At 41.5% G+C, this 12,168-nt stretch overlaps 1 protein-coding gene across 3 annotated transcripts in view; it reads left to right on the top strand.

The window, feature by feature from the left end:
* The window catches only part of LOC129777267 (actin nucleation-promoting factor WASL-like), a 39,881-nt gene extending 28,096 nt beyond the window's left edge, over positions 1-11,785 (top strand). The window contains exons 3-10 of one of the 3 annotated variants that reach the window (XM_055783572.1): positions 4,049-4,276; positions 4,352-4,484; positions 9,537-9,653; positions 9,713-9,939; positions 10,100-10,246; positions 10,328-10,501; positions 10,564-10,734; positions 10,799-11,785. In XM_055783572.1, the coding sequence (XP_055639547.1) occupies positions 4,049-4,276; positions 4,352-4,484; positions 9,537-9,653; positions 9,713-9,939; positions 10,100-10,246; positions 10,328-10,501; positions 10,564-10,734; positions 10,799-11,083 (1,482 nt within the window). In that variant the 3' untranslated portion in view covers positions 11,084-11,785. Of the gene's footprint in view, positions 1-4,048; positions 4,277-4,351; positions 4,485-9,536; positions 9,654-9,712; positions 9,940-10,099; positions 10,247-10,324; positions 10,502-10,563; positions 10,735-10,798 lie in introns of all 3 variants that reach the window. The other 2 variants (XM_055783649.1, XM_055783501.1) reach the window with 2 other exon arrangements.
* Positions 11,786-12,168: the final 383 nt, after the last annotated feature.

The raw sequence follows: 12,168 nt of genomic DNA, 5'->3' as shown, positions 1-12,168 counted from the left end.
AGTTTCCATTAGTCGGCGTGTGTTGAGTCGACGCCTGAGTTTTGCAGGAATGATGCTTGGAAATCGTCATTTAAATTTGAGAGAGCTAGCCCGTGAATTGAATATCTCTCACGAGACCTCTGGTCATATTTTGGTTGATGTTTTGGCATAAGAAAAGTCGCAGCACGACTAGTGCCAAAAGAGCTTAATGTTATTCAAAAATTAGAACGCTATCAAGTGGATGAAAACATGCTTGAACAATCAAATTTTGATCCCACCAGCTTCGTGGGACCCATTCTGACAACATTGAAGACTTGAGAACGAATTTGCTCAATAAAGCATTTTATTCAAAAACACAAATGTCCGGTATATATTTAACAGAATGTACATTACAGTCCACCACTACAGTCGTATCGCGTTTCATTCATATTTTGAAGTTTCAAAATGAAAATGGGGGGGGGGGGGGCGGTTATAAGAACGCTTAAAAAATGACTTTTGACGTAGGACTACGTCTAACCGGAAGATATAGGGTGTGAAATGGAAATCTAGGCACTGAACAAGTAGGAAAAAATGCTAGATTTGGAACGCTTATAACTCGAGCATTTCTCAATAGATCGCAAAGTTTTTTGCATCAATTGATAGGAAATATATCTACGCATCTATCATAACGAATAACATTTCATTTTTCTTGAGATAAATAATTGAATAATTGTGAAATATCAAGCATTGTCCAAATGCACTATGTGCCCATTTTTGATTGGTCCATTTTGTGCTCCTCAAATCGTACCGACCAAAACGGGCAACCAGAGCAGCAGCGAAATAGAATGAAGCACGATTGGAAAAGAAAAAGAAAAAAATGAACGAAACATTGGTCGCAGTCTCACACATGCGTAATTCTCGAGCCAGCCAGTCAGCTTAAAAATCCCCGCTCCGCTGCCGTAACGATCATTCTTTGTGTGGACACCGACTGGACAACATCGTTGCTGGACGAGCTGGACGGCGAGGGATCGACTGCCTTTCTCAAGGCAAGAGGCCGGAGGTGGTAGCGCTGGAGTAGAGTAGCGTAGAGTTTTCAAAGGGCCTTTCTCAAGGCTAGAGACGAATGAACTGCAAAAGTTTAAAGTCTCTATAATTCAAGACCTTCCTTCCTTCCGTAACGATCATTCTCATCCAAACCGTACACCACATCGGTTCGCATCACAACACATCAACAAACCAACCCAAGCAGCCATGTCTGGACCTGGTAAAGGAGGAAAAGTGAAGGGAAAGGCAAAATCCCGCTCGAACCGTGTTGATCTGGAGTTCCCCGCAAGGGTAGCTAGGCCGAGCGCTTTAGTACCAGTGCACCAGTCCACCTAGCCGGCGTTATATAGTTTCGGCCGCCGAAGTGATCGAATTAGCTGGCAAAGCTGCTCGCGACGATAAGAAATCCCGCATTCGGAGCAGAACACATTCGGTTCGGTGGACATCAAGACAACAACAGGCAGTTGCAGCGAGTGGCGAGTGGCAAACGCAATCGCAAAACGGCATCAGGTAGCAGAAGAAAAAAGTTTGTTCTTTATACAAACTGCTTTGGTGGCAAATCCAGAACAAGGTGGCATCGAGGGCGTTCGAAATGGTTTTTTTCAAAACCACGAGTACTAAGTTTTCTAAATTGGAACCATTCCATAAAACAAGGCGCTTTTCAGGGCCATTAAACCTTCCAAAAAAGAGTTTAGGAAATACAGTTCAATGCTTTCTAAAACATTATCCAAAATAATAATAAAACACAAATTGATGTTTTCATAATTTTTTTTGCCAGGATCTGATGAGTATGTGAATTTGGCAGTTGTTCTGAGCTTATTGATAGTTGGGGCCTTTCCTGATTATTGAATTTACACCAATTCTTAAATTGTTTCCAGATTAAAAGTACATTAATTTACAATTAGTTCGACATTTAGCTAATTGGACGGCATGTAATGCGACTTATTTAGTTGGACATTTTTGTAAACATAGAGATCCAAATTATGACCCCACATTGAAAGTCGACACTGTACCACTGTCATCGCAAATGTTCAATTACAGGCTAAAATCGCCTCCAATGTGACACTGAGTGGCGCTTCGGCATGTCGCATTGAATGTAATTTACTGTACAACATGTCACAAAGCTGGATGGGAAGAAATTTTCCAACTGTGAAAGCTGTGGCGAGTGGCAAACGCAATCGCTAAACAGAAAGGTTTAGCCGAACAAGATGGGGATATCGAGAGATAACAAAACAATAAACTCTTTAGATTGAAGATAATGTTGTGATCCTGCAAAGGACCCTTTTTAGCCTGCATGTGAATCCAACGAGCGAACAAACCGTAATGAATGTATTTTTTTGCCATCGCTCCCTTTTAACGCTCATTCGTTCGTCTCGTTGGACTCGCCCCTCTGGCTGAGTCTGTCGATTTGTCTCTATCCTGTGAGTGTGTACCGCTAGAGTACAAAACGCGCGCTGATGACCACCTATGCATTCCCTATCACAGCCATCATTTTGATTGTACGATATGTGCATACGCCAAAAGTTGCCCGGCGTTGATAAGTACAAAGGTTTCAGAAAAAACGCAAAAACACACCGCCAAAGGTTTTTTTCAGAACCACCAACATGTTCATAAAGAGTAAACAGTAAACTAATCCATTTTTCAGGTAGATAGGTAGGTATTCACGTAGGAGAAGAAAATCAAACAATATATTTAAAATATATATTTAACAAAAGCTGTCCTACGACACTCCGGTTATGTCCCCGACATTACCCACCCGTCTTTTTTTGTTCCTACTTCCGATGGATATCCATTGAACCATAACTTATTGTTAAAACAATGTTCAAGGCTGGTAATCACTTACTTCCTGAAGCAAAACAGTACACTGACAGTCAACCTATTGCATGCTATCCGAATCGGTTTATTGTCAATACGATAACAGCTTTCGAAGCAAGTTATATCAAATTACTGGGAGCACTTTAACGAAATTACGAACCGAGTACAGTAGAACTCCGATTATGCGTGAGCGAATGATCCGCGGTGCGGATTATTCATGACAGCGAGTTCCACAGTAAATCTATAGTCCTTTCCCGGGATTTGTCAGTGGGTGGTAAGCTCATGCTCTTTTGTTTTGGTCATGGCTTCCACATTATTAGACCACTGATATACACGACCTTATCGATGGATAGTTTAATGATTTCAGTATTGATAAAATACAATTTTTCATCTGAAATATCATTTTTTCGAGTTTGCACCTCATTTTAAGTCCTTTATTGCGTTATCCGCGAATTTGGTTACTCGCGGTGATCTTGCCAGACTATTCCCCGGATAATCGGGGTTCTACTGTACATTTGTCCCATACGCTGCATAATGGCGAGCTGAGTGGATTCATTCAAATTCGTGTGATAAAAGCACTAAACGCTTGCCAAACTGCTGCAAACTTTCAGCAGACGGAAAGCTTATCCAGTTTGAAGTAATCATTTTGAAATTCAAGCTTCCATCAGTGCCCCTAGAGGTACAGACCCTTCTACTCTTAGTCTTTTACACTACAACTTATCGTGCATCCCTAGTTTCGTTGACTGAAGCTGGAAGTGGTCACAACCAGTGGCATATCAGGAAGCACTGAATCTGAGACAGCATTCTGCAAATATTTTTTCCAACAGACTTGCCCTGGAAAGCGCCACCACACTTGGTCACTGCTACTGCCAGCTAGCCCAATGGGGGAACTAACGAAAGTAAAATCTGTTTCAGAAACTAGTTGTTGCCAGAGAAGAACGCGTTGAACGTGTTGTGCAACAGGTTCACCGTCCCAAATAGAGTCAACGCGCAAAGCTGTGGTTGCATCCGCACCACCACCATTCGTGTATACATCCTTCCGATACGTAACGGATAGCAGATAAATACAAATTCCCCCACAGTTTTATCATTTTTCCTCTCACAGCAGCAATCTATCGCCATAATAATAATAATTGTCTTTTACCTCTTCCATACCGTTCGCCACCGTCATCTGTGTGATCTCCGGCGCGGTTCGACCACCAACCACCAACCGACACAACACACCAATCAGACCCAGTGCACCGCGGTGGTGCAGCTGTACGTGACGCAATCGCCAGCGCACGCTTCCTGGGTGAAGAAATGGACCGGTGCGCTTTGCTTCATCAAGGACAACATCCGCAAGTCGTACTTCTTCCGGCTGTACTGCCTGAAGGCGAACAAGCTCGTGTGGGAGCAGGAGCTGTACGACAAAATCGACGTCACGAAGCCGCGGCCGTTTTTGATCGTGTTCGAAGGGCATGTAAGTAGAGTGATGGGTTGCTACGATTTGTGGGTTGAAATTCTGTTTAATGTCGTTTTTTTTTTCGTTTCTTAGGATAGCATTGTGGCGTTCAATTTTGCCACTGAGGAAGAGGCGTCCGCGTTCATGTCCACCACCACTTCAACGATTACGAACAGAAATCGTCGGAGAGATGGTAAGGACGGGAGTATTTGTTATCCGTATCAAGGTATTGAAAAGACTATGTGTTTTGCTTACTAACAGGTTAAGTTTCAATAATAGATTAGATAGCAGCCAGTGGAATTCCGTTGCGATAAAATTGGAGCATCCGTCCTCCCGGGGTTCATTTTTTAAATGTTTCGATGTTTAAAATTCAGATTCCTTCACAGCGGATTATTGATTCTTTCTGCTATCGGTTGAACCCGTTATCATTTGTTTTAATGACAATAAGTTTGGACATGTCACATGATCTCATGGTTCGCTTGTACCTAAATCTGAATATCGGCAAATCAAAATTTATTCTGAAACCATTATTAGTTTACAATATTAAGGTGAAGGTGGAAGGAAGCCACAAAAAGCTGCCACAATGGCGCTCATTTCTTTTATCCCCCTCCCTCACCCCTCGCCCGATATGCAAAAAAAAATCAATAATTTTGCGAAAAAGTGTGTAGAAAATCAGCGAAAACGCACTTCCTATCAAGTAATCTCAACCAAACTCTAATCGATTACTCACAAGATATTGAATTTTCATTTTTCAATTCTCCGCAATGGTTTTGTTTGTATTGTTATTTTTTCGACACTGATGCTAGACAACATCATCGAAACAGCTATAAAAACCGCTCAATAAAATATTATTCCTAAGTCATAGCGTTTCAAGTCATTAAACTCAATATCAATACATTTATTATTTTGACGTAGGACTACGTCTTTCATTTCTATACCGGGGTGTAAAATCAAAGTTTCGAAAACGAAAGCGTTACGCCGGAGACCGAGATTTTGAGCGTTAATAGCTCCTAAACAACTGAACGAAATGGTATGATAAACACTTCATTCGAAAGATAAAATGTCTACGCGTTCTATACTTGTTACTTTTTGATCCAAAAACTTGTTTCAATAGTCTTAAAATTGCTTTCAAAACAGGCTATTGAAATCACCAATCGGTATATAAGCGAGCGCCGCTCGGAAATCCACTCAGTTCTAATTGAACAGCGATTGGAGCATGTTGTCGCTGTTGTGGTGAAGCTCTTCATTTATCATGAAAGCGCGGATGAACGGTTTTACCAAGAACCTGTTTGTGCACCTTAGGCCAGAAGGGAATCCATCAGGAGGAGAGTGATGCCACAAATGGTTCCCCGGGAAGACATCGCTACACACACATACACGCGCGGAATTCTTTCCGTTTGGATGCCATTCAGCATCGAGAAAGTTCCGGAAAGATCTAATCATTGCTGGAAAATAATCTTCCAGTTCCTCTGGGAATTTAAAAATACATTCATGTGAAAGAGTTTATTTGAATGTATTCTATTGAAGTAACACTGTGACCAAATATTTTTCAATCAAGTACTATTAACAGGAGGTTATCGAGTTAGTATTAACCACTGGTGGGCTTCCAGTATTGAGGAAAATGTGGAAATATCTAATCGTTACTGAAAATAATCTGCCAGTTCCTCTGGGAATTTAAAATTACATTCATGTGAAAGAGTTTATTTTAATGTTTTCTATCCATGTAACACTGTGACCAAATACATTTGGTTTTGTGATTTTTCAATCAATCGCAATTAACAGAATAGCTTCTGTAGATTATTCTTCCCCATCAGTAGGATATTTCCGTATCCAATATTGTATGCGCCCGCAATCGATTCTTGCTCGGTCGCCGAAAGTTCCGAGCTCAGAGAGTTCATTCCCCTCTAGTTTGCCTTCCAAATTGCCATCGTAAACCACACCTTCTCTCGATTCAATCACACACAAAAAGCATACTTAAGCGATATTCTGGTGGTGAGACACATTCATTTTTCGTGAGGACATCGACAAGACAACATCGTTGCCTAACGTGCTGGAGGAGGTGGACGGCGAAGGATCGACACATACACGCGCATAATTCTTTCCGTTTGGATGCCATTCAGCATCGAGAAAGTTCCGGAAAGATCTAATCATTGCTGGAAAATAATCTGCCAGTTCCTCTGGGAATTTAAAAATACATTCATGTGAAAGAGTTTATTTGAATTATTTCTATCCATGTAACACTGTGACCAAATATTTTTCAATCAAGTACTATTAACAGGTGGTTATCGAGTTAGTATTAACCACTGGTGGGCTTCCAGTATCGAGGAAAATGTGGAAATATCTAATCGTTGCTGGAAAATAATCTGCCAGTTCCCCTTGGAATTGAAAATTACATTCAAGCGAAAGAGTTTATTTTAATGTTTTCTATCCATAAAATATCCATATAATACATTTGGGTTTGTGATTTGTCAATTAAGTACAGTTAGCAGGTTAGCTTCTGAAGATTATTCTGATTATTCTGAAGATTGTGCCTCCAACGTAACGCTCTCGTTTTCGAAGTCTCCCTAATATTCATTTATTCATTCATTCAGAATGGATTTAGATTAAACTTCAAACAAATGATCTCTAAATCAACGATAGTCCTACGTCACCCTTGCGGTTATACCATAGATATAACCCACTTCCTGTTTTTACGTTTAATGTGTCTATAATGTTAGTTTTAACAACTTAAACATTGGTTAAGAAAATTGTATTGCAGAGCTCGGAACACTGCTACTAGCTGACCCGGCGAACTTCGTCTCGTCCAAAATTATTGTTTTGATATGAATTCTTTAGAACAAATTTCTAATCTTTTTCTCATCATAACATTGTTCTATGGGCAGAATACAACAAATACAACAAAATGAATATGGCTCGAAAGGGACCTTTCCTTCTTCGTATTTTGCGATTAGCAACACATTTGGCTTTCCATTTTTATTTATATAGATAGAAGATATATGAAGGCGTTATTTCGCCTGAAAATCAATTTCCACCTTCGAACAAAGATCAATTTCGTGGGCGCAAACATAGAATGGAAAAAATATAGCGCCCTCTAGTCCAACGCCATGTATACAACAAAAAACAAATATTATCAATAATAACGAAAACCAAAATGAAATTTTTTACTAGTAAAACATTTCTCCAAAAAAAAAGTATAGCCAACTGGCTTTAATTTGATATATCGATCATCTGAATCGGTTGAGTATTTAGAATGTTACGATTTTTTTTAAAAAGTCATTTTTGGATAAAAGGGGAAAAAGTTGATTTTTCGAACCACCCTCAAATGGAAATGGGCACCCTAATGAAAAAAAAAATACGGGTCTAATATTTTGCAACAAGGAACAAAATTATTACTTTTTATGAAAATCTGAGAATCACTCTATCGGTTTGGCATTGACTGGCTGTATTGTGAAGTGCAAAGTTTTTTTTAAAGGTCTAGTTGATTTAGGAGAAATACAAGAGGCTATTAAAAAAAAAAACTACAGAATTTTTTTTCGATAGTACATTGGAAAATGGAAGACCAGTCTACAGGAAATACAATAGTAAATTGTGTTTCAGTTAAAATTTGGTCGCTTATTTTTATTCATTACAGCGACCCTAGTTGTCATGTCGAGAAACTAATGTCAGCGTGTTGATTCGGATGGTTTATCTATTCAGTAGTGCAAACTTCATCGAGATTGAAGCACACATTCAAAAGTTATCGACGATAGAACACGCAAGGCGGGGAAATGTGCAAACTCACGTTGAGAACCCGACGTGATCAGGAAGAAAGATTCCAAAATTCTTGTTTGCTAAACCAGAGAAGCTGCTCAAGACACTCTCGGTGAAGGTTAGGCCGTCCGCACACGGGTCAACTGACACTCGATCTCAACTTGTCTTCATCTCAGCTGTCAAACTTGAACTCAACTTCGATCCGCACACAAAGCAACTCGAAACTGACAGGCGGTGTTGCCACACGTACAGACTTAACTGGAATGGTACAGATTTTTTCGTTATTTTTGGTACAGATTCTGTACGGTACAGAGTACAGATTTTCGTCAAAAAGTACAGATTGGTACAGCATTTCTCCATTTGTCAAAATTATTCCATCTGAACAAAGCAACATTGAGGTACATGACGACTTTTACGCCGCAGTATCGCTTGTTGTTGTCAGTTCCATAAGGAAGAAATTCCTCATAAGGATCGTCTGAAAGGATTCGCGTTGGACGGTGCGACGTATATTTTGCTCCAGATCAACAGAAACGATTCAAGTTTGTTCCAGGCTGAAAACCCTGAATTCATGAATTCATTATGCTACATGAAGAGCAGAAAGATTCTTATTTGATCATTCTCACTAATATTGCCACTTGAGCCATGTCACCTCATTCGCATTCAATAAAGGGGATTGTGTCCTTCGCGCATAGCAGAAATAGTCCCCTTTATTCCGCGCGGCGAATGAGGTGAGATGGCTCAAGTCACTGCATTCCCGTAGACGAATGGCGTGACTATAGTTCGTCACTAGGTGAGATTTGAAGTCGTGAATAAGAGGGAGTGTTTCTCTGTGTTGGGTGTGTTGAGGTGAACACTTTGAAAAGACCCAAGAAAAGGCAATATTCTGAAGAAAGCCAAAATTATGAATGGATGAATATGATGACAGTAAACTCAAACAATGATAAATGCATTATCTACTTGAGAATTCGAATGTTTTCATTCATAAATGGTGATTCCTAAAACCGGACAAACCATGATCATTTATTGGACAAACCATGATCAGAGGTGGTCAAACCATGATCATAATTTCTCTTTGAGGAAAGTCGTTAAAAAACATAAAAATTCGAATAATCTCAACGGCTTATGGTAGTATTAGCAACTAGAGACTTGAGGCTTTTCAACAAACCCAAACTCGTATCGATTGTATTTGATTTCAATGAAGAAAAATCGATTTGCATTTACTAGTTGCGTAAAAACACCCCAAATCGGACAAATCAAGATCATTTACCTTCACATTTATTGAAATAAACTTCAAAACCTCAAGGTAAGTTTAATGAACGGAATTTGCGAATGAATGCACTCAAAACTATAGTCAAAGTAAGCCACTTTAATGTTTGTCAATTTCGTTCGGGGATGCAAGATGCACTGTGGAAATTAAATTTTGGTAAAACTGTGAATTTTCATTCATTGAAAGTGAAAGCTAACCAATTGCTATGATAGATGTCGGATAAAGTAAAACTTTCCCTAAATTTTCACAATCTCATTCTAGAGCGGCTCAAGCGGAACAGCACCCGCAAGGATCCACCACCGGCCCGGCCGCCTCCGGTTGCGAACCAAAACAATGCATTTAGCGATAACACGGTTACACTGCGTAACAAACCATCGTGTAAGTGCTGTGCTGGGTGCGTTTTCAACTCCGATAACCCAAATGAATTCTATCCGCAGTTACCGCTCCGGTAATTCCAAACACGGCCTTCGTCCAGCAGAACTACCAGCGGCCATCCAACAAAGCCAAGGGTAAGACTCGCCTCCGCAAAGAGGACATTGGCATGCCGTCGAACTTCAAACACGTGACGCACGTTGGCTGGAGCCCAACCAGCGGTTTCGATCTCAGCGGCGAGGAGGAAACGCTCAAGCCCTTCCTCGAGAAGGCTGGCGTGAGAGATCAGCATGTAAGTCCGAGAGTTGCTTCATCACGCACCGCATATTGGTTGTTGGGGGTTGGGTTGTTTTGCTTTCACAGCAGCGATCTGCTTCTTTAACGATGCTCTTTCGTTCCCTTTCGTTGTATCCCCGTTCGAATGGCGCTGCTTGTCTGTGGGGCGTATGCAGTTGAAGGATCGTGAAACGCGGGAGTTCATCTACGACTTTATTCAGAATCATAAAGTGCTGGATACGATGAAGTCGGAACAGAGCGGCAATCGGAAGCAGAAGCCACCGGCTCCACCACCTGTCCCTTTGCGAAACCATCACGATCAGGTTGAACATGAATGATTATGAAAGTGGTTCTTTAGCTTGAAATGTTTCACTGAATGTATTTTCTCTTCCCCCTTGTAGCAGCATGTCAACGGGAATGTGCAGCATCGTAATCCGCCGCCTCCACCTCCAAACAGGACACTGCCACCATTACCAGCAACAACACCGCCAAAGGTAAACCAGGCACCTTCACGGCCGCCTCCCATGCAGCAACAGCAACATGGTAATCTTCCAGCGGCAACCACCATTCCGGGACCAGTAAGTGTACCTTTAGAATGTTGGTTAAGCCGTCGTTTTGTACTTTAATCCCCGTCAAACAGCCTCCACCACCGCCTCCGCCTCCTGTTGCCACTGGACCAATTCCGCCTCCCCCGCCGCCGATGATGGCTTCACCTTCGCTTAAATCACCCGCACCCGCTGCCCCCGCGCTAGTGATAGATGATGGCAGATCGGCACTGCTGGACAGCATTCGTAAAGGAACGACACTCAAGGTAGGCCAGTCGCATCCTTTGGAGACGAATTAACCCAAAATCTTGATCTCCCATTCGTTTGCAGAAAGTGGACCAAAGCGCACTGAGTACCGGCAGCGGTGGTAGTGCCGATCCGCGCAGTGATCTCCTGTCACAGATTCGCGACGGCATCGAGCTGCGGCCGGTCACCGATAGGGAACAGGGTGCGCAAGTCGATCGCAGCAGTGGCAGTGCCGGCAGCGGAGAAGTCGGCACCGATGCGCTCGCTGACGCACTGAGACGGGCGCTGGCTGAGCGGGGCCGAGCGATTCGGTCATCCGATGAGGACGACAGCGATTCCAATTCCGCTAACGACGAGTGGGATGATTAAAGCCCGAGGGGCCCGGGGGATGGGAAATTTTGGCTTGGGATTTTAATGATTAGACAACACGGTGCCAAATTTATGGAATGATGATTAGCTGGAGCAGCGAGCTGAAGCGATAATAGGCCTTGAAAATTTTACTGTTCAGAATTTTATGTATGTGTCAGTTTGTGTTTGGCAATGTTTATTGTGTATTACTGTTCATTTTTTGTTAATTCCGCTTCCTTCGAGAACTGAGCAATCAGACCGCACAAGGTTTTAATTTCTTATCTTAGCTCTTGATTTTATAACCTCAAAGTTAAACATTTTACCCATTTTGAGTTGTCCTGTTTCGTTGCAAGTGCAGAAGGGGAAGCTCCTGATTATCATGAACAGAGCAACCGACATTCGTCAGCCAAATTCTGCACACAAGAGTTACATCAGTCGTTATAAGCTTTCTTATCGCGGTAAAACAAAAACATAAAACTGGTCTCTGTAACAAAGACCAGTAGGTATTGCCCTAGCCTCAAAAACTACATTTATTAACAGCAACTAATTAATATCTAAACAATCTATTCGCACTACCAAAACGCATGTCTTGTATGCGTGTATTGTAACATATACGGCTCTAGTTTATCAAGAACCAACTTCTTGGTCTCGTTGAATATTTTTTTAACCTTTTCATTCTGCATTAGAATCATTTTTACAGTAAAACTAGCAGTATAATTCACAGTTCAATGTTTGTTCGCCCAGGAATATTTGAGAAAGCCTTCTGTATAAGTTTCTTGTTCGAAGATGGGCGTAATGGGAAGCGACTTTCGTACGGTGGCAAATTATGCGGATCACACCATGCCGTAGGCGAGTCGATACAAGAGAAGTGGTTTCACCAGTAGCTTTAAAAAATCGCGTTCGGTGCACAATTTGAAAAATCTTTTTTTTTGTGCGGTAGATAGGGACTGCATAAGGAAAGTTTCCTCCAAGAATTTTTTTCGGTTGCGCATGACTGTGATGTGTTTTTAGTTGCATGTCGAAACTTGTTGCTGTTAGAAATCATGTCATGCGCAGCTTATAGCATTCGATGGAAGGATGGGAATGATTTGAGAAGTGTATAATTT

Source organism: Toxorhynchites rutilus, chromosome 1 (genome assembly GCF_029784135.1).
Source record: "Toxorhynchites rutilus septentrionalis strain SRP chromosome 1, ASM2978413v1, whole genome shotgun sequence".
In the NCBI taxonomy this organism is placed as follows: domain Eukaryota; kingdom Metazoa; phylum Arthropoda; class Insecta; order Diptera; family Culicidae; genus Toxorhynchites; species Toxorhynchites rutilus.
Note: the sequence above shows the minus strand (reverse complement) of the source record. Positions and strands in the feature narration are given on the sequence as shown.